Raw genomic sequence first — 23,977 nt, 5'->3', positions numbered from 1 at the left:
CAGGCTCGGTTCAACTCTGAAGCTGATCCCAAAACCCCCAAGGTCCACTGGTACTGTCCCTACTTCGGTAGGGTAGCACGTGGGCTGCTTCGGCAGTAGAGCGAGTGATCTGCTTTCGCCAAGGTAGCAGTGTCGTAGCGTGTAACTGCTATTGTCACCTCGAAGCATGGCAGAAGTTTGAGTGTGGACTGCAAATGCTGAGGCAGGAGTGTTGATTGGTCCCTACGTACCGCTATTGATACCTCGAGGCATGCCAGTGGAGTGTTAGGGTGTGTACGAACGCACGACAAACGACCGAAAACTTTCGAACCGGCGAAAATTACGAGCGGATTTCAGAACGCAGCAGGCCAAATAAAGTAGACAAAATTCCTTTCTTGTGGACTGTATAGATAGTAGGTGTTTATTTTCCGGTTGTTACATACAAACTGAACTTTTCCTTCTCTCTCTAGTGCTTATTCCAGCGGATGCTGAACGTCAAAAAAACTGTCTTGAAATCGGGGAACAAGTCTCTGATCAATGAGGGGGTAGGACGCGTAAACATCCTCCCGGGCCTTGAGGTACCTGCCTCAATCACACGGTTGTAATACCAGCTTATGTATTGGTCGCTGATATTCTGTTTCTCCACGACGAAGAGTTACCGTGCGCACAATACCGAATTGGTCTGGGTGAATGTTCACCAACCGGGCAAGATCCCAAGCTGCAAGCGGCGTATTTTCGTTTTTGATTTGTACCAGCTGGCCTGATTTGAAATTTTGCTGCGATGTTTGCCACTTGGTCATAAGCTGAAGAGAGGCTACGTATTCATTTTTCCACCTGTTCCATATATCAACGGTATACTTTTGGATAAGATCCCACTGTTTAAGTCGATTTTCTGGTGATTTGCTGACATCGGGTTGTGGAAGGAGATTCAGGGGCTGGCCAATAATAAAGTGCCCCGGGGTGAGAGCTTCGAATGAGTCGATAGAAGTCGACAGTTGACACAAGGGCCTAGAATTCAAGCATGCCTCCACTTGTGTCAGAATAGTACATAATGCTTCGTATGTTAATGTTGTATTTCCAATCACTGACCTCAGATGTTTCTTCATGCTTTTCACTGCAGCTTCCCATATTAGGCGCAGAGGGCGTGATGAATGTCCATTTGATCTTCAAGTCACCAAGAAACCGAATAACCGTCTCGTAGAAATCCGAAGATTGCAAATACTTTCTTATTTACCTGTTTGCACCCACAAAATTAGTGCCATGATCCGACCATATTTCCGTGCACAATCCTCGTCGGCTAACAAATCGCTTGAGGGCGGCAATAAAGGCGTTAGTGGAAATGTCTGTCACTGCCTCTAGATGGACTGCCTTTGTTGACAAACACACAAAAACAGCCACATAGCCCTTCGATGTTTTTGATGCTCGCAATTGGGTGGAACGAGCTAGAATTGGCCCTGCATAATCCACTCCCGTATGTACAAATGGTCGAGCTGGCTTCGTACGTACTTTTGGCAAGTCTCCCATAAGTTGCTTAGAAGTTCTTGCTATCATTCTACAGCATCGCACACAGCTATCAATAAAGGCTCGAATGACTGCTTGACATCCCACTATCCAATATCGTCGCTTCAAGGTAGCAATCATTAGATTCGGCCCTGCATGAAGGTTGTTCAGGTGGATTTCCATTAATAGCAGTGATGCTTATCGATGTTCCTTTGGTAAGATGAAAGGGTGACGTAAATCGTATGTTTGACCTGAGTTCTGTAGTTCTGTATCTGTAGGCGACCACCTACGCGGAGGGTACCGCATGCATCGACTAACGGATACAAAGATTTTATCTTACTGTTGCTCGGTATATCAGCATTCCTTTCAAAAGCTTTAAGCTCAGGCCCAAAACAATCAAGCTGAGCAGCTCTGGCAAGCTGTAGACAGGCTGCGTCCAATTCTTTGGGAGTGCTGGCTCCGAGTATTCGTTCAGTGTCTTTTGTTCTTGCATTACTTATGAACCGGTTGATCCAACCAGTGTGCGGCGTTTCAAATTCACGATTCATATCAGAAAAGCGGTTGAGAAGTGTGTTTTCAATGATGCGACTCGGTCTTGACTCTGCACTAATTGCAACACAAGTGACATTCGTTCGCCGGTCAAAGGTTGCGTCGTCTTCTGTAATATATACTTCCTTCATAGGTTCAGTTGGCATCCAAGAATGTCCATCTTCTATGAGCCATCTCGAACCTGACCACCATAGCGCGTGGCCAACTAACTCCTTTGGTGACACTCCACGCGAAGCAGAATCAGCAGGGTTTTCTGTAGATTTAACGTAACGCCAACAACTTCTCGGCACGATATTAAGAATTTTGGATGTCCTGTTTGCTACAAACGTCTTCCATTTCCGTGGATGCGATGAGAGCCATTGTAGAACGACATAAGAATCCGTCCACGCATAAAGCTTGACTGTCAAATGCGAGAATGAATACATGATCTTGGCCATCAAATCTACTAGTAATTCCGCAGCTAGTAATTCGAGTCGCGGAAGCGTAATTTTCTGTATGGGTGCCACTCTAGTTTTGGCAGCTACAATATTTACCAAAACCTTTCCTTTTTCATCCACAGTGCGAGCATAGACCACAGCAACATATGCAGCTTCAGAGGCGTCTGCGAATCCATGAAGTTCCAAGGATTTATTATTATGAGGAATCCAGCGAGGGATTCGAATCTCTTCAATATTATGCAGCGTTTCGTTCAACTCGATCCACTCGTCACAAACATTAGCTGGCATAGGATCATCCCATTTTAGGTTATGCAGCCAAAGATGCTGAAACATTATTTTTGCTCGCACTATCACTGGATCAATCCAACCAAAAGGGTCAAACAGCCGTGATGAATCAGACAGAAGTTGCCGCTTCGTATTTACACTGTCGATGACAAATGAAATTTTAAAGCAAAATAAATCTTCTTGTGGGATCCGCAGTACTCCCAAAGCCTTTACGGTATCGTCTTCTTCTGGTAACTTCACTGGACACAGTTCAACGCAAGTCGCTGTATTTCCAAGGAGCGCTGGAACGTTACTTTGATTTTTCCGCAAATTGACCGACCGAAGCAAGAACCGTAGTGATTTCCGTTCGTAGGTTGATGGCATCCTCCATACAATCCGCTCCAGAAAATAGATCATCAACATAAAAGTTCTTAGGAATTCGTTCCGCGGCTATGGGATATTGCTCCTTGTTGTCATCGGCTGCTTTTCGTAATGCTGCAATCGCTTGATATGCTGCGCACCCGTATGTCACTGTACGTAAACGGTAATGCTTCAAAGGTTGTGAGGGATTCTCCCGCCAGACAATCCGAAGATAATTCCTGTCCTTGCCATCCGTCCACACCTGCCTATACATTTTTTCGATGTCGGCAGTAAAGGCTATGCGATATTGTACGCCAACGACAGAAAACATTGAAAAGAGATTCGATAACGTTAGGTCCAACCAAGAGCCGATCATTCAATGAAACGCCTGAAGCACTTTTGCTCGACGCGTCGAAAACGACACGTAATTTGGTTGACGCGTCTTCTTTCCATACGCCATGATGTGGCAAATAAAAAACAGTTTCGTGCTGGTATGAGTATTTCCGGCGGAGGAACTTTCTCCACATAACCAAGCGTTACATAGTCACTCATTAGTTGCTTATAGTGCTCCTTGAGATTCTGGTCGATACTGAATTTTCGCTCCATTCCATGAAATCGACGAATAGCGGCTGTAGCGGACTCACCTAGTTCCGGTTTGGTCTCGTCGGAAGCAAGACGAACAACGTAGCGCCCATCCGAGCATCTCGAAACGGTTGAGTTGAAATGTTCAACAGCTCGTCGCTCATCGTCCTTTAGCAGTTTGGTACGTTGTACTTCCTCCACCTTCCAAAACCTTCGCAACGTGCGGTCCAAGTTTATTTCGCTCATTAGGTTGGTCACCATATTATTATGATCCGTTTGGGATGGAGTGTTGAATCTTCCACCCACTTAGGTAGCCGAAGATCGAATTTTAAGCCAATGGCACTCCTTGGGCGTCCATCACCTTGCCTAGCTCCAAAATAGAGAAAAACACTTCTATTCCCAAAAGCAGGTCAATGTTACTACTTTCGTTGTAGCTAGGATCTGCAAGCCGTCTCCCAGCAAGTATGTTTGTGTCAATGTCAAAATGCTGGCATGGTTGATCCGAAACAAGATCAGAATCAGAGCATCCACCACGATGACGATGGTTGTGTCGAACCGTGATGAAATCTGCAGGGTAACTCCTCCTTCTATCTTGCTGGTCTCTTGCGATATTCCACTTACCAATATGTTTGCATTGCGCCTTTTTAGACCTAAAGCCTGTCCACGTTAAATTTCGGACACCCATTTCCAAATGCGGTTTTTAAAAATGTTCATAAACCTCTGAGAAGATCAATTTACACACAGCTGAACCTCTCCGCTCCGTGTCATACTTTCAGCATGTTTTTATTCTCCTGCAAATTGATGAAATGGCTAAAAATGATTTGAACATCTTCTCAGTGTCCAAAATTTAACGTGGGCAGGCTTTAATCGTTCGAATGTTCGTTTAGTTATCATCGAACTCATGGATGCAGAATCGATGATTGCTCGTACATTGTGAAGCACGCTGTCTTTTCCCAGTACCTTGACAACAGCTGTCAGCAACAGGCTTACGAAGCTTGTAGAACAGTGCGTTCCTAGGTGCGTGGCGTACGATGCCACCGGAACATCGTTTTCCGATTGTACTGACAGGTCATTTTGTGACTGGCTCGCCACTGAGGTTTCGATACGCTGGGTAGTAACCTGGCTCGATGATATTCGGCAGACATAGAAGTGTATGATGCTTCTGTTTGCAGTTTTTACAGAGCATCGCAGATGTACATTCTCTGGAAAAGTGTGAAGCTTTGAGGCAATTGTAGCAAAGCTTGATTCGCTGGGCTAGTTCCCGACGGTCATCTGCCACCATTCCCATTCCCTTAAAGCTGGCACACTGGTAGATGGTGTGAGCTTCTGAACACACGGGGCAGCACGGCTGGGTACTGGTTTGGAAACTTTGTACCACCTTATTCGAAGACGTGGCCTTCAGGCTTTTCTCTGCTTCCTTCTTCACGGTTGTTTCAGAGTTTTTCTCCGAAAAAGGCGCACAAGTCTCCATTGCATCGCATCTACGTTCAAGAAAGCTTAGAAAATCTGGGAAGGTAGGGTTGTCCACATCGACAACCTTCTGCGCCCATATCGATCTGATCTCATGGTCAAGCTTATCTAGCAGAAGGTGTATTAACCATGGATCTCTAGACTCATATGTTGGTCCGAGTGCTTTGACCATAGCGTCGATAGCGTCAAGAAATACGTTGAAATGGTTTTAAAAAAAACTATTTGAAGTCTTTTTTACGCGGATTTTGGGATAATTAGAGATTGCATATTGTCTGGAAACTGTAAAAGTTGGAATACTAATAACATTTTTTCATTTAAAATACAATAATGAAACATTTATTCTCTTCCCGTAGAGAAATAATATTGAACATAATTAAAAACTTTCAGCAAGAAATGACTCTCGAACAACATTCGAAAGCTATAAAGGTGACGAGTGTTTTTCATTCGACTTGAGTCGTTTTATAGTGTGCTATCGAGCATCTATAATGCCAAAACATCTTGTTATTCTTGTACCTCCTCGAGCATACTCGAAAGATGAGTCGTTTTCGAGATCGAATCGAAAGCCGTAATGCCAAACATGTTCGACTCGATAGAATTTCGTTCGAATCGAGGTGCGCAATTCCACCCCAGGTATTGTAGTTTGACCGAATCCTTCAATTTTTTGGAGTTTATACAACTTACGAAAAGGTCCTTGTATGAGTTCCATTGCTTGCGGTCACCATGAAATTTAGGAAGCGAGAACGTTGGTAGTTCTAGTTCAACAGCAACATTTCCAGACGATGCACCTCCGAGTGGTTGGCGGAATACGACTTGCATTTGGTTGGCCAACTGTTGCACCGATGTTGATGCCGCTGTTTGAGTGGTAGCAAGCATTCGCTGAGATTCCACCAACATTCTGACTGCTTCTCTCAAATCATCCTTCGGTCCCTCATAACTGGCAGCACTGCTCACGTGTAGTCCATCATTTCCGAGAAGGGCCAAGTAGAATTTTTTTGTATCGTAGTATAATTTGTCAAACTCTACTCGGTGATTAAAAATAGTTGATATTACACTGAGTGCGGGTGTGGATTCTTCTATTTCACTCTGAACTCTTTCGAAAACCTCGCAGAATCCCGACAGGTTTTGCAATCGCTCTTGCTTTTCACTGAGCGGAGGATTCCGGCTACCAACTATGCGCGCGTTTGTCTGTTCCCACTTCGGGCCGATGCCCACGTAGCGTTTTTTCAAGCTGCATGCACGCCGCGTCCACGCAAGGTACCCAGCATAAAATGTAGTCGTGTACACGTTTACGTGTGCATTACTCCATTTGATGCTGGGTACCTTGCGTGAACGCGGCGTGCACGTAGCGTAAAAACCACTACGTGGACATCGGCCCTTCATACGCTCGAAAAGCACGTCGCGTCGATTTCGAAGAGCATCCATTTTTGCCACCAAATTCGTGAAATACCCGGTTCCGAAGGACCATGTACGAACGCACGACAAACGACCAAAAACTTCCGAACCGGCGAAAATTACGAGCGGATTTCAGAACGCTGCAGGCCAAATAAAGTAGACAAAATTCCTTTCTTGTGGACTGTATAGTAGGTGTTTATTTTCCGTTACATAGAAACTGAGCTTTTTCTTCTCTCTCTAGTGCTTATTCCAGCGGATGCTGAACGTCAAAAAAAACTGTCTTGAAATCGGGGAACAAGTCTCTGATCAATGAGGGGGTAGGACGCGTAAACAGGGTGAGTACCCAAATAAGACTCACATGGGATGACATTTGGAGAAGCTGCTTCGGCGGCAGGGTGGTAGTGGGTTGATCCCACACACCCAGCGAGGCACAAGTGGTGCACAGGGTGTGTCACTACTTCAGTAGGTTAGCGCGTGATCTGCTTCGGCAAAAGAGTAAGTAATCGCTATCGTCACCCCGAAGCATGGCTGAAGCTTGTGTATAGACTACACTTCAAGACAAAATTTTCAAAACGACTTATCTGCTTTTGTAAACAAAGGTTCAAACGTCGATTTGACGAATATGATAGCACCCCACGCAAACCAACACCACCAATAGGTAGCAGAAACCTTCAGCTACTTATTGATGGTGTTGGTTTGCGTGGGAGTGCTATCAGATTCATCAAATCGACGTTTGAACCTTTGTTTACAAAAGCAGATAAGTCGTTTTGAAAATTTTGTCTTGACTTGTCAGGCGGTTACCACTATTAACTCCTCAAGATAAGGCAGTTGTGTGTGGGTGAGTGAGCTTCCAAGTAAGTCTCAAATGGTGTGAGTGCCTGTGTGAATGAGTACATTAATTCAGCCTATCCGCCAGAAGTAATGCTGGAAAGCTGTCCCGGGGGGGAATTAGCGTTCGCGCCCAAGAAGGGGTTTGGTGTGTGAGAGACAGGGCCGGATTTACCCGGAAGGCCCACGATTTACCCGGATTTACCCACGGCCCCCCGCCCCCCCCCCATAAATCCGGCCCTGGTGAGAGTCCTACACTCTACACTGCCATGTCGTAGCTTGGCAACTTCTACGCGTGTGCTCACAAGTAACAATTTCCATGCTTCTTAGATTTATCTAATTCTTATTGCGGACTTATGATAGCAATCACCAAGCTAATTGCTCAGTTTTATTGGCGCTCTTATTGCTATCAATAAACCTTCCTTAAATCTGTTGAAAAAAGCTTCAAACGTCAAATGCCTATTGACCATATGAACAGATCTATGGTTGTGATGAAGAGCGTAATAAATCCAATTTTCAACGCTCGAATAAAGCTCCAATTTTTGGTCATAACGTGGTCAAATGAATTACCCTTATAAGAATGTTTGTATTGCGAAGAGTTTATGACGGTGTTTAATTTTAGCAAAAAAAATCTGATCAAATTCCATGATGGCCATATTGAAAATGGAGAAGCATTTCGCAGTTGGTGAAATATATCACTGAAATTCATGATTTTACGATATTTTCACCATTTTTCAGCGCGTATCATACTTTTTCTGATAAATAATTTTATTTGTTAATAATATGGGTAAAACTACTTATCGATTTAGTGAACATCCTAGATGTTGCAGTAGAAAATACTTTCTATTTATTTCCCTGAATTACGTTATATTGTCGGCGCGTGGTGTTATTTTTTTTTCAGCAGCTTTGCCCATAAATTCGGACGCGCACTCCTTTTCAATGTTACTGAATCGAAAAAACAACCTGAAAAAATAATTATTTTGTTGTCATCATCATAATTTGCATCAGCAATCCATTTTGTTATTATTTTTCTGCAAAGTTTTGTTTCTCTTTTTTCAAAGCAATACTTTGACAGCTGCCGCAGCCAAATTCCCTTTTTTGCGGGTGGTTTAAAAAGGGTTTCTAAATGCTCTTATAATAGGTTTATAGTGGTTATCTGGAGAGGGCCACTTGGCAATATCTTACTCTTATAGTGGTCATCAAAAAGTTGCCGCGTATGATTCGGTTTTATTATTAGATCTTATAAATTGATCTTTAAAAGCATTCTCAGAGCTGAATAAAACTTGAAATGCTGGCCCAATGCATAATACATTACATTACCCCTTGTAAAAAAAGTCAATTGACCTGTTTGGACAAGCAACTTTTTTGGCCAAACAACTTTTTTCGACAAATTGATCTTTTCGGCCAAAAGACTATTTCGACCGAACAGTATTTTGGACCAAATGATCTAGGGTGGGTGTACCAATTGTCGCCATACCTAAGAACAACTATTTTTTAAAAAATAACTAAAAGGCGTGTGGGTGGACTTTATATATCAAGCGAAAGGTTTTACTTCCTGCTCCTTAGAACAGCTGTGAAAACCACAATAAAATTTGTTATTATCTTTAAAATTGATTAATCCATAATAGGAACGCATGCACCAGTTATGGCACTATTCTTAATTTTGGTTCCTTATTTGGCAAATCCCATTGTTTTCTTATGGGACTGTCCAAATTGGGACCACTAGTGCGATAACTGGTGCAAAGGACGTCAAAAATTAAGCAAAATCAATTTTTACAATTATGCTTTGTTTTGGAGGAAATCAAAGGTGTTATCGTGTCATATGAATATACTTCATCGATATGAACTTGGTTTGCGGTGATTTGATTGGCCATTTGGCATATAAAGCACTAGTGCGACAACTGGTGCTATAGCCACAACTGGTACATCTAAGCCAAATGACTTCTAGGCAAAATAAGCTGTTCGAAATTTTCGGCTGATAATTTTGCATGTTTTTGCATTAATTCAAATGCATTGCCACAATTTTTGAAAAAAAAATTATAACGCCTACAAGTGTAGTCCTACACTGCCGTGAATCGCAAGTCAGTCCCATCTGTATATGGATGCCATATACAGATGGGACTGACCTGCGATTCACGGCAGTACAGTGTTCAACAAATTCTCCTCTTTGATTTTGCACCGTCTGAATGATTATATACTTTATTCAGAAAGTTCAACTAAGAGAAGGATATCCAGTATTTTGCGCGATATTCAGATAGTGTAAGGCTGAACTCCTAGACCTAGACTAAAAACCTAGACTAAAAACAACTCCTTTGGCACAAACCTATTTCCTCCGGCCAGCAATCAAGAAAGACTTCATGAAGTGACTGTTAACCGTTGCATGAACAACGTGTACATTGGTGGCATCCTGTGCACACGCAAAATTCCGACACCATTTGTACTACAACACTCTTCATTCAGGACGACGGTAGTGTCCGTCAGTGGCGTAGCCAGGGGGGTGGTTTTGGGCATAAAACCCCCCCCAGAGACAAAATTTTCAGTAGAAATTTTTTTTTCGAAATAAAAAATCTTCGGAAAACCCCCCCCAGACCAATTTTCTGGCTACGCCACTGGTGTCCGTCATGGATAGGCATGGGGCAGGCACATCATTACCGACATGCCGCTATCTCCAACAGATATCTCATACTATGTTAGACTGATTCTCGGCGGATTTGTCGGAGTTTCTATTATTAGGAATCGGTGCAAATTTATATCCTAAATCCACTTTTAATAATCCACGCAATGCTCAATCTTTGCGAAGCGGGCTTGGTAGTCATATGGCTACTGCTTCTGCCTCATACGCAGGAGGTCGTGGGTTCAATCCCAGGTCCGTTCCATTCTCCTACTTTGTATCTTTCTCTTTATTTCTCATGTTCTAGCAATCGCTAGAACTGGAAATGGACTTCCATATCGTTTCCATTACTATTCCTATACCTTCAACTTGAGTATTCTATCAGTAATCTGCTAGAATTGGAAATGAAAATAGAGCTCGTTTCCTACATCCAATTAGAAATTCAATCAGTTACCTTCTCCTATCTATCACATTGGCAGCTCGTTAACCAAGACGGACCTCTGCCTCTCCAACCTAACCCAGAAATTCCAACAAATTCCTCATGAACTCGTGGCAAGTGCAGAGGTATATTCGGCTTGCAGTGGGCGAGTGATTGCATCATCATTTCCTCCCCCTTCCCTATATTGACTTGCATTCTGACGTGGCAGGCGCCAGTATGACCTAACAAATGAGATCACCAGTACTTGTACATTGAAGATGTGTGCTAGTCCCAAGCAAACATCTGTTGGTTCCCTGTGCAAGAACAGCTGATCTGGTCATAATGGAGTAGCAACTACGAGCAGTCAATCAAGCTCAAGCTCAAGCTCAAGCTCCACGCAATGCTCAATCTTTGCTCCGTGAAGGAATGCCAGCGCCCGGAGAGGAGTTAATTTCAGAAAAAAATAGTGAGACCAGCGTATAGTAAACTCATCGATACACTACTTGAGTATCATCTCATCTAGATTTCCTTTCGATATCTTGTAGCTTTCGCATTTATAGAAAATAAAATAAAATTATTATAAAAAATGTTTTTGAGAAAGCTACCATATCCTTGAATAACACAATGGAAAATATTTGACATTTCTATTTGTTCGTAGATTCCCGATGAGTGCCAATATTTTTCAATTAATCAAAGCCTACGTTGATTAAAAAGTGTAAATATTTTCTACCTCTTGAATGTCAAAAAGGAACTCACTCGGCCGCCATTATCGAGCGCAAAATACTGGATTTGGATTTTAAAAATGTCTTGTCAAACCCGGGTACAATATAATAGCAAAAGAATAACAAATTTTACCATTAATATATGAATAACAGAATAGCAAAATCTGCGGGCGTCAATGAGTTAAATTTTGTAGGCACTATTCTAGTGTCAATTATCGAATGAAGACAGCTGATGACCTGGCAAATCTGCAATGAACCATCAACATTGTGTTGATGAAGCATCGAAAACATCACAGTTCATAAACAAACTAAGCAGAGCAAGATATGGGAAACACAGTGAGCGTCACAAAAAATAAAAAAAGGTTTGTTTTATAAAATAATCATTGCAATTTTGTTTTTATTACCTAAAACGAAACTGTACAATGTGCATGTCTAGCAGCAACAATGTTTTCAACAGTGGAAATTATGTACAGATGAGTGATTGCTTAAAGTCGCACAACAAATGATGACAGTGGAGTCCTAATGACTATTTACACTCGGGAATTGGTCCTATATACACAGCATATTCAGACAGATCCTGATCCTCGCTAGAACGGAGATTTGCTATTTGCTTAAACAACGATCTTGGCGGCAACAGCTGGGGCTACAACGGTCTTGGCTGCAACAGCGACGGCTGGGGTAGCAACGGCAACTGGGATATCCTTCTGCACAACGGCGTTGAATCCGTTGATTGGGTCAGCGTAGTAGTTGACGATACGACGGCTGCCATCAGGTTCGATCAGGGAGTAAGATCCCTTGACAACATCTCCATCGCGAGTTTCTTCCTGGGTCTTGGAGTCACCGGTGAGGGTATCCTGAACGTTGTAAGCATACTGGTACTGTGGGTAAGCATCGGTAAACTCAGCCTGAAGTGGGGCAGCGACAACTGGAGCAGCTCGGGCAGCAACAACTGGAGCAGCGGCAGCGACAAGTGGAGCAGCACGAGCAGCGACAACTGGAGCAGCAGCGGCAACTACTGGGGCAGCACGGGCAGCAAGGACTGGTGCAGTGTAGGCAGCGGCAACTGGAGCAGTGTAAGCAGCAGCGACTGGAGCGGCAAAGGTCTTAGCAACCACTGGAGCAGTGTAAGCAGCGGCCACTGGAGCGGCGTAAGCAGCAGCAACTGGAGCAGTGTAAGCGAGTGGAGCACCAAATGCTCTAGCGTAGAATGGGGCCTGGACCAAAGGAGCTGAGTATGCCACTGGGGCGGCCAGTACTCCCGGGTTTGGTTTAGGCTCGGCGCTAGCACACAGCGCTAGTGCGGCGAAAACAGCAACCTAAAAGACCAATCGAACACACATCACACAATTAATCATTGCACTTCAGAATCACAGCACAATTCATATATTTTCCAAAAAGGATAACTCGAATCACTTACTTTAAGCAAACTCATTGTAAAGCTTAGAGAAGGGTATTTCACACTGTTCAAATGAAAAGTGAAGAGCTAACTGACATACCCCTCACTGGTTGTCACGTCTTTTTATACTAAAAATAAAAATCAGCAGTCTATACCGAATTTCCATATCACAAACCACCACTATCGAATCATCACGAAATGAGCCTTAAAGAAATTCACTTGATTCCACATCGCATATCCTAATTGCGTACAGCAGTCACGTACCTTTATCAAATTTACTACTATACCCCGTTCGACACTTCAATGTAATTTATATCGAAGTTTGAGTGGAAGGAGCAACCACGAGGAGCGCTACTGTATGTTGCCAACTGGAACAACTAGGGCAATGCCAGGGTGGCGAAGGTGGGCGCACAAATTTGACGCACGTCTCTGGCAGCTCCGGCACCGTTAGTTGCAAAGACCACCGAAGATGGACGGCTGCATCGGTCCCCGGACGACAAAATTTTTGCCACGATCCGTAGACAGATAGAGGAATACCCCAAGGTCGTTTCAAGGCTGTTGCAGTGAGCATTAAACCTTATGCTGTACGTACTGGTACTAACACCAACAATTGTTGGTGGATTTATGGATAGCACGTATAGATGTGCAAATTCGATGACATTGAAATCATGAGTCTGGGTGGGTTCGATGTAAAAGATGCTTACGGAGTCGGTTGTTAGTTTCGCTGGCAATGTAAACTACACTATGTTCAGCCAATGGAATGAGTAATCCGCCAAACATTCCAATCAAGTGTTTTGACCTATTGCTGATCTTATGATGGATCGCAAAATTAAATCAGTTGAAACGGTACTCCAGATTTTATTGCAATCAGTAATCGGTAGTATGGTAGTTATTTGCCGAATTCGAACACAAACGGAAAGATTGAGCGATTTAAAGTTTTTTTTTACAATTCCATTCCCTTACGATGCTTTCAATTTAGGCAAAAAATAAATTCTACTAGCTGACCCTACAGACGTTGTCCTGTATAGTAGGCAAAAATGCGTGTTGCTAATTGCCAATGCGAAATTTCCATACGAATATTAATTTTAGTTTTTCACGATTTACTCAACTGTACTCGTAATTTTCGCATGAGGAAATATCATATAAACCCGTCGGAAACCATAACGAACGTTTTTTTTTGAAGGAATGAAGAAAACTCATACAGTCGTCTTCGAATAGTATGTGGATTTATATTTACAGATAAGATTATCTAAACAGTAGTCCCCGCTCATTATCAAGGATCGCACTGAAATTTTTAAAATGTTCTATTGGGGGTCGTTTTTCCATACATCGACTATCATTTGAGATTTCTATGATTTTGTACCAAAAATAGTGAAAAAAATAAAAAATGTTCTAGATCCCTCGATAGAACATTTTAGTTTACCCACTATATGAAAGAGGAGAGCATATACTTTCGAGGGTGGGTGTCTCAGGGACACTGATTTTTGAAAAATAATATTTCTTCACAGAGACACTGTGATCAGTTTTTCACCTATTTTGACGGATTCAGGAACATACCCACTATTCGATGCATGTTACATAGAACCGATTCGGATTACCTGGTTACTGGAATTCCGGATTTATTGGGCCAAGTTCCAAAGTTAGTATAAATTGAAGTTATATATTCAACCAAATAAAGATTTCTTTCGTCATGACTGTTGAAATTCGTTGGAAATTGAAAGAATATAACTTAACTACCGCCATCGGGGGTGACAATGGGTTTGGGTGAGAATGAGTCAGCGCTCCCAACGACAGGCTGGAGGTCATAGGACAAAACCGTTCAAAAAGGTCTCTTCTATTTCAGTCTTCTTGCCCTCAGATACATTCAATCTATTCCACAAGCATTCTAAGTAGTTGAAACAGTGACCCATTCTCATCCCCATTTGACCCATTGTCACCCCCGACGACGGTATGTTACAGGACCATCTTATGATTTGATCCCGGAACGGTTATTCCGGAAACAAGTTCCAGTGGGGCCTGAAGTGGCCACACATTTATTTAGAAGAAACTCAGACAATATTATGGGTATCAAAATTCACGAAATCATTTCGGAAGCATTATAACATTATATGAGAGGAGTTATTTATTTCAGAAAAATATAAACAGAATGTGTTATAAATTTGTTAAAATTGTTAAAATAACAAAAAATATATCAAAAATCCCTCTAGCCGTAACACAATTAAATCAGAGGTTGATACCTTCATATCAACATTATAACAAACGTTGATATAAATATACTGTAAAAAATCTACTTTCTTAGTAATTGCCTACATCACGTATAAAAATCTGGTACGTTACAACAACGGAATTCCATCTATAATGTAGGTAATTAACTTTGTACTAGCTATTAAAATCGAACATAGATTCAAGTTATACTGGAGGTGATTACCTCCGCCTTTTTTACAATTACAAAAATGTAGGCAATTATTTTGCGAAAATATATATATATATAACTAATGTTGTTTTAATTTTGATATGAAATAAAGCTGGCCGAAGACACATTTTTATCGAATTATCTAATTATAACACACGTTGTTTTAAATAACAACCATTGATAGAATTGAGTTATAATTTTGTAGTGCATTGCTGATCGGGTGGGTACCAAAATTCATGACATTGTTTCGGAAGCATGATCTCTTGAGTTATTAGGCTATAGGATAATTTGACAACGGACCGGTTATCCTGGAACAGGGGTACAAATATGTTTTCAAATAAAATATGAAAAGATATTTTAGTAGAATCTGCAATGTAATCCAAGTGGGAATTTTGAATTTTAAAGTTTTTATAGAACCTGCTCAGAAACACAGAAGAATTTGCAGTTGAAATCATAATATTTTTAAACCGCAGTTCAGACTATTACTTCAGTGAAATCCATAAGATTTTTCTGGAGAAATTCGAGAGATTATTTCGGTAAAGTATATAAATAAGGTACCCCGGGGCAATTTGTCTAATGAAAAATAACTTCGTCTTCATATATCATATGGATCCTAATCAGATGCAGTTTGATTTCGTTGTTAAAAAGTATTGTACAGTTATTTACCAAATGTGTATTTCACATTCTGAAAATTATCTCCCGCAATGGCTATAACTATGCGATATTCTTCTATTTACAGTGCAAATAATCTATTTATTCTACAATAGGTCAACAGGATTTGTCTTGCGTTTTTTTATTTTCAAACTTCGCAACAGATTTTCAGATAAATCAAGTGCTTTGCTTAACACATAAATTGGCTATTTTGATCTGTTACAAATTAAAAGCACTGCGCATCGCTTGAATAAAAACGTTTCTTCTGAAGTATTGATTTATGTAATGATTTGTGTTCTAAAAAGAGAAATATTTATTCATACGAAAAGTGAATAAAGATTTGCTTATCCTTGCCACCTGAAACATTTGCTTTTGTAAGGTAATGGAGAACAAGACAACAGCCAAATAAACAGTAAATCGGCTGTTGTCTTGTTTTCATATCTGCTAACATTATAATCCCTTTCTTGTTGCAAAAATAAAGTCCGACCTGCAACCAATCTCCATTCATGATCTGCAAATATTAATACTCAGAAATAATAAGTATATCTACATTCCTCAAAATAGTTTCGTTCGATAGTAGAAACAGAACAGGTCCCACTTGCCCCGTTTGAAGGGGTAAGTGGATCCTGAAGGTAAATTAATTTCTTGCACTACCAATATTTTTGTAATTGAATAAATGTCCTCCAACACCTCTACACTTCAACAATGGAAGCATATAATGGTGTATCAGTGGTTCTTCTTTATCTTCTTCTTCTTATTGGCATTACATCCCCACACTGGGACAGAGCCGCCTCGCAGCTTAGTGTTCATTAAGCACTTCCACAGTTATTAACTGCGAGGTTTCTAAGCCAAGTTACCATTTTTGCAATCGTATATCATGAGGCTAGCACGATGATACTTTTATGCCCAGGGAAGTCGAGACAATTTCCAATCCGAAAATTGTCTAGACCGGCACCGGGAATCGAACCCAGCCACCCTCAGCATGGTCTTGCTTTGTAGCCGCGCGTCTTACCGCACGGCTAAGGAAGGCCCCAGTGGTTAATGTTCTGAAATAACCAGTTTTCTAAGTATGCGTTAACAATTTTGCTGAACTAGCGTTTTTTTAGGTCCCACTTGCCCCCAAGTAGAAAAAAGTCTTCGTAGACTTTTAGTATACCCCCCTTCGTAGACTTTTTCGAAACCCCTCCCCCTCAAGAGTCTACGTGGTTTATGGACACTCCCTTACTTAATGAGAGGCCCCCGACTTAGCGACACCCTCATAAGTACCACGGATTTGGATATTATCTTTCTAATGATTTTTTTTTTAAAATGGGCTCCCTCAACCGCTTTTAGTCGGTATTTAAGATAAATTGCATTCAGAGCCGTAGCGAGGACTGCCAGCGTCCTTGGCGAATCCGGTATTGAACGCTCCTTACTTTTATGCATGTTCGAAACAAATTGCATGATAAGAGCTAGGATATTTTTGAAATCAACTCTTTTGCGTGGTGGATTTGCTAAATGTTTGCTTTATGAATTCCTTAAGCCTTTATAACCAGCATTTTTTTGGCATCAAAATAAAATTTCCATTAAAAATTAGAAATTTTCCATAAACAATTAGGAAATTGCCAATAAAGAAATCAGGGTATGAGCAATAAATAAATATACAATTTCCACAAATAAAACAAAAATTCCATAAACAATTAAGAATTTTCCACAAAACAAAAATAAATAAGCACCTTGAAAAGCAAAAATAGTAATTATAAAAGAAGAATTTTCCATAAAAAATGAAAATGTTCCACGAAAAAAATATAAAATTTCCATAAATAAATCAATATTAGTAATAAAAAATTACAACATTTTCCACAAAATAAATATTTTTTTCCATAAAAAATTAAAATTTTCCGCAAAATAATCAATAAAGAACAATAAAAAAATAAGAAAATTTCCATAAAATAATATAAGAAAGCAATAAAGCTGATGAAATTTAACATGAACTTTCAACGCTTTTAAAGAAGGGGTGATCTATGGAAAAAAGCACAGTTTGATTGCTTTTTTATATTTCTTTATGGAAATTTTCTTATTTTTTTATTGTTCTTTATTGATTATTTTGCGGAAAATTTTAATTTTTTATGGAAAAAAATATTTATTTTGTGGAAAATGTTGTAATTTTTTATTACTAATATTGATTTATTTATGGAAATTTTGTATTTTTTTCGTGGAACATTTTCATTTTTTATGGAAAATTCTTCTCAATTTTCATTTTTTATGGAAAAAATATGTTTATTTTGTGGAAAATTTTGTAATTTTTCATTGCCAATATTGATTTATTTATGGAAATTTTGTATTTTTTTTTTCGTGGAACATTTTATTTTTTTATGGAAAATTCTTCTTTTATAATTGCAATTTTTGCTTTTAAAAGGGCTTATTTATTTTTGTTTTGTGAAAATTTTTCAATTGTTTATGGAAATTTTATTTTATTTGTGGATATTTTATATTTATTTATTGCTCATACCCTGATTTCTTTATTGGCAATTTTCTATTTTTTTATGGGAATTTTCTAATTGTTTAGGGGAAGTATTTATTTTAGCCATTTTTTTTTTAAATTTTGACGATTTTCTGACAGATTAAATAAAGCTACGCAAATAAATAAGTAGTGCGTGTAGTGAGTGTGTCACCGACAAAAAAAATCCCCCCCCCAGAGACCAAATTTTTAGAAGAAATTTTTTTTTTCGAAAAATGAAATGAAATTTCGAACGACCATTCTTTCGAAATCTTCGAGTTAATCGCAAGGTATGCCGCAAAACAGTTGATCAAATTCCTATGGAGCTTTTTGCTCTCGCTATATAATTCTGGCACAGAAAGATATAAAAATATAAAACTTAAGAATCTTTGTTACAATGACAGGAAAATCAACAACGCATTGCATTGAAAGTATTAGGACAAAACTTAGGCAACCTTCGCACTCACAACAGAGATTGCATTAAAGAAATTCTTTTATAATCCTCAAAAGATCTTGTTCCATTTAATTTTTTGGCGATTTCATAAGGATCATCGGAAAACTTTTTTGTGCCTGCTTTAGTTAGAATTTGTTTTTTAGGATAAAAAAAATAGATTTAGAAACCAGTTCGTATCAGAAAACATTTCTTTTGCAGCACAATTTAGATCGATTTGGTTGCCTTTCAAGTCTCTTTGATTTTTGCAGAGAAATCTCTCACCTATTCAGAAAACCATAATAAAGCCTCTTCCTAACGTCAGTAACTACAAAAACCCTATGTTATTCTGGAATTTGATTTATGACTCATAATTTTATGACTCATGGAATTTATGACTCATAAAAAACACTTTAGGATTCCAAATTTGTGTTCATCGGTACTTAACTATTTCAGCACATAGCATACATTTTGGAATTGCATGAATACTTATATTGATTATGACCAAATTTCGTGGAATTTATTCCACATCTAAAGAGTTTCAAAAAAATCGAGATCTTTATGCATTAGGTAATCATGGAAATGATTGAAAACTTTCAGAAATATACTCATATCGAATTTCATTTATAGATAATTCGAAGAAGATTCTTGAATCCTAGATTACACACTTATCCACATTTAGTAACATGGAGAAGACAAGTTGACACAGACACAGCGTTTTGAAGCAATCACAGCATCATTGGAAATCAATTGTATTATTCGCGATTTTTTTTATAACGAATGAGCGAGAAACTTAGTCAAACAATTTCTATTGCAATCCATGCGCACAGTGCTTTAAATCGCCTTTGAAAATTACAACCCACCAGCTGGTGCCATGGCCCCCCCTAGACCGAGACTCTAGTTACGCCTATGCTTTCGAGCGATCACCATCCTTGATGCCGCCTACAAAGTGATATCCCAGATCATCTTCCGTCGTCTGTCACCATTGGTGAATGAGTTCGTTGGAAGTTATCAAGCCGGCTTCGTTGACGGCCGCTCGACAATGGACCAGATCTTTACTGTGTGGCAAATCCTTCAAAAATGCCGCGAATACCAGGTTCCAACGCACCATCTGTTCGTTGATTTCAAGGCGGCATACGACAGTATAGCCCGCGTAGAGCTATGGAAAATTATGGACGAGAACGGCTTCCCTGGGAAGCTGACCAGACTGATCAAAGCAACGGTGGATGGTGTGCAAAACTGTGTGAAGATTTCGGGCGAACACTCCAGTTCGTTCGAATCGCGCCGGGGACTAAGACAAGGTGATGGACTTTCGTGCGGAGACCCGGGTGTAACCGCCGGAGTACGATTTTCAACAGATCCAGTCAATTTATTTGTTTCTCGGATGACATGGACATTGTCGGCCGAACATTTGCAAAGGTGGCAGAACTGTACACCCGCCTGAAACGTGAAGCAACAAAAGTTGGACTGGTGGTGAATGCGTCAAAGACAAAGTACATGCTTGTGGGTGGAACCGAGCGCGACGGGGCCCGCCTTGGAAGCAGTGTTACGATAGACGGGGATACCTTCGTCTACCTCGGATCCTTGCTAACGGCTGATAAAAATGTTAGTCGTGAAATACGAAGGCGAATCATCTTCGGAAGTTGGGCCTACTACGGGCTCCAGAGGAAACTGCGGTCAAAAAAGATTCGCCACCGCACCAAATGGCATTGATTCGCCACTGCACTTTGTGGCATCGTTATTGATCTTGAATTATTGAAACTCCAAAGCATGAACAGTAAGAATAGTTTTTAAATCCCAAGAAGGCTACTTAATAGGACGTCGTCAATTGCATTTTAGCAAAAAAATCCGCTTGAGGCTTTTTCGAAACTTTGAACCAACAGCTACTACACCTGATGGTATAATGAATTATTGACAGTGGCTGATTTTCTACCCGCCGCCGCCACATCCAGGCGCTATAGTATATGCGCAAAATAGCCAGCATGAGTTAACCGCCAGAAATTTGTATGGCGAAAGACATCTAACGCTGGTTTTCTCAAAATAAGGAACTTTGCATGAAAAACTATTTGGTACCGGTTATGAGGGATGGTGTCCGCTACAACGCCTACCAAATATTTTTTCGATTAAGGTGCTTAATTTTGAGAAATCGAACCTTAGATGCCTTTCGCCATACTGATTTCAGAAAGTTAACTCCTAGTGTGCCGCTGTAAGCACGCTCAAAGCAGTCGATTTATTGCAATATTTCCATTATCAGGCGACAAGTGGTGTTGCTGCGTGTTTGTATAAATGTAATTTTGCATATACACTAGTGACATCTGCTGTTCGATATCGTAAGTTTTCAATGTTCCTTTCAGACACACGAGGTGGAGAACAATGAATCGCCTGCTGTGAGCGTGCTTACAGCGGCACACTAGGAGTTAACTTTTGGAAATCAGTATGGCGAAAAGCATCTAATGTTTTGTATCTTGAAAATAAGCAGCTTCATCGAAAAAATATTTGGTAGGCGTAGTAGCGGACACCTTCCTACATAAATGGTACCAAATATTTTTTCGTGAAAAGTTCCTGCTGTTTAGAAAACCCGCGTTAGATGTCTTTCGCCATACAAACTTCAGGTGGTTAACTTATGCTGGCTATTTTTACATATACGTTAGCGCCTGGATACGGTAGCGGCGGGTATGAAACCAACCACCGTATGTGATTCATCCTGAAGAAATGAATCGACTGCTTTGAGCGTGCTTACAGCGGCACACTAGGAGTTAACTTTCTGAAATCAGTATGGCGAAAGGCATCTAAGGTTCGATTTCTCAAAATTAAGCACCTTAATCGAAAAAATCTTTGGTAGGCGTTGTAGCGGACACCATCCTTTATAACCGGTACCAAATAGTTTTTCCCAATAGTTTCTAACCCGCGTTAGATGTATTTCGCCATACAAATTTCTGGCGGTTAACTCATGCTGGCTATTTTGTGCATATACTATAGCGCCGGGATGTGATAGCGGCGAGTAGAAAATCAGCCACTGCCAATAATTCATTGGAAGTAAACAGCTAGAATTTCGTATGGGGATACATTCAAGATAAAATTTCCAAAACGACTTATCTGCATTTGTAAACAAAGATTCGAACGTCGATTTGACGAATCTGATAGTACTCGCACGCAAACCAACACTATCAATAGGTAGGTGAAGGTTTCGGCAAAAGATATTTTAGTTAAAGGCTCCCCCAGACCTAAGCGATTTCATCGCCGCGACGGCGACAACTAGTCGCCGCGATTCTATCGTTGGGTCGCTGCAGGCAATGTTCTATTTACGCTTCCATACCAACGGCGACAGAATCTCTGTCGCCAAGCGATAGAATCGCGTCGCGACTGTCGCATCGCGTGTGTTTGGGGGAACCTTAACAGATAAAGATTGTCGCTTCGGTTCCCTTTGTTCTGCTGTCCGAAACATGTGTGGTACCTAACTGTCAAATCGTATGTATTTTTCCTTCATTGACATTTAGATCCCCTATCCTCTCCAGCAAAAAATGTTTCGGACAGCGACGACAGCGACAATGTTTATCTTGTAACTAAAATATCTTTTGTTTCGGCTACCTGTTGATGGCGTTGGTTTGCGTCGAAGTGCCATCAGAATCGTCAAATCGTCGTTTGAATCTTTGTTTACAAAAGCAGATCGTCGTTTTAAAAATTTTGTCTTGCATTGAAATCTCTTTTATTGTTTAGAACTGAAAAACAAGTCGTGGGTACAAAAAATCTAAAAAAATATTTGTTGCTTTTTGACCTAGCTTTCATATTAATGCGATGCGTAGTTGATGAGAACGGATGATTTGTCCATACAAAGAAATTGATTTTATTTAAATGTTGTAGCGCCATTTCTTTCAAACAGCACCTTTGTCTTTGCCTTATTATTGATATAATTGATTTTTTGTTCAATATCTTGGCTGTGCATATGCACAGCTCATGTTTCGAAATGGACAAATTGATATGAAATTTGCGAAAAAGAATCCGCGTGTCTTGGAGGGACTCGAACTTTCAACCTCCTACTTTCTAGACAGGCGTCCCGAGCAAAGCTTGAGAGCAAATCGATAACTAATTTTGTTGTAGTGAAATCGCCTAATTGTGATAACTCAGGTTGATATCCTTTTGATCGTTTTAACGGTTAAAAGATCAAAATCTACAGCAGGAAAATCTTACTGTGACATCAAACCGATAACAAAATAAGTACACAGTTTGATGTCAGCCCGAGCAAAGTCTGAAAACATAATGAGAGCATGTAGAAAACATATTTTGATTGTGACAGCAAATTGAAATCATAATTTGTTTTCAAATATGAATCATCATTATTGACTACATATTTTGATCTCATTTTGCTGTTGATTTCTAAATTGTATGATCAGACATCAAACTAAGTACTTATTTTGTTATCGAAACCAATATCAAAATAAGTTTTCGATTTGCTCTCATCGACAGCAGAAATAGTTTTCGATTTGATGTCACAGTAAGATTTTTCTGCTATACATTTTGTTATTTTAACCGTTAAAACGACCAAAAAGAAATCAAATTAAGTAATCATATTCGGCGATTTCACTACATCAAAACAAGTTATCGATTTGCTCTCAAGCTTTGCTTGGGAGATCATACAATTAAGAAGTCAACAGCAAAATGAGATCAAAATATGTAATCAGTCATGATGATTCATATTTGAAAACAAATTATGATTTCATTTTGATATCAATATTAAAATATGTTTTCTATATGCTCTCATTATGTTTTCGGACTTTGCTCGGGGTGATAACCCGAGCAAAGCTTGAGAGCAAATCGATAACTAATTTTGTTGTTGTGAAATCGCCTAATTTTGATAACTCAGGTTGATATACTTTTGGTCGTTTTAACGGTTAAAAGATCAAAATCTATAGCAGAAAAATCTTGCTGTGACATAAAATCGAAAACTATTCCTGCTATCGATGAGAGCAAATCGAAAACTAATTTTGATATTGGTTCCGATAACAAAATAAGTTCACAGTTTGATGTCAGATCATACAATTGAGAAATCAACAGCAAAATGAGATCAAAATATGTAATAAGTCATGATGATTCATATTTGAAAACAAATTATGATTTCAATTTGATATCAATATCAAAATATGTTTTCTATATGCTCTCATTATGTTTTCAGACTTTGCTCGGGTTAAAGGTCAAGTTTGCGGAAAAGCCATCAGAATCCGAGTACCAACCTCCACATCGATTGGCTCTTTTTTGCAAATTATATAACTTTCGGATGCATGATTTGCCCAATCGTCACATGTACTTCACTGTTGCATATCTACTGACACAGTCACAGTGATATAATTGAGTTCAAAATTTGATAAGCCTTGACGCCCGGGTACAATCCTCAAATATTTTGATATTATTTTTCACAGGAGCAATGAATGCTTAATCCCTTTAGATTGGGCTCGTAGTAAATGTTATACAGTTTTGTCATGAAAGCTGCATCTAAGTATA

The 23,977-nt window shown here is 39.9% G+C and overlaps 2 protein-coding genes across 3 annotated transcripts in view; both read right to left on the bottom strand.

The window, feature by feature from the left end:
• Positions 1-23,977, bottom strand: part of LOC134225368 (neurobeachin-like protein 1) — a 215,212-nt gene that overhangs the window by 6,730 nt on the left and 184,505 nt on the right. The window lies entirely within an intron of this gene.
• LOC134225371 (cuticle protein 21) lies at positions 11,476-12,684 on the bottom strand. Its single transcript, XM_062705386.1, has 2 exons — positions 12,530-12,684; positions 11,476-12,428 (listed from the first exon to the last, which is right to left on the bottom strand). Exons 1-2 carry the CDS (start codon positions 12,542-12,544, stop codon positions 11,724-11,726), a joined length of 720 nt encoding a protein of 239 aa, XP_062561370.1. The 5' UTR covers positions 12,545-12,684; the 3' UTR covers positions 11,476-11,723.

Source organism: Armigeres subalbatus, chromosome 3 (genome assembly GCF_024139115.2).
Source record: "Armigeres subalbatus isolate Guangzhou_Male chromosome 3, GZ_Asu_2, whole genome shotgun sequence".
NCBI classification, from domain to species: Eukaryota; Metazoa; Arthropoda; class Insecta; order Diptera; family Culicidae; genus Armigeres; species Armigeres subalbatus.
Note: the sequence above shows the minus strand (reverse complement) of the source record. Positions and strands in the feature narration are given on the sequence as shown.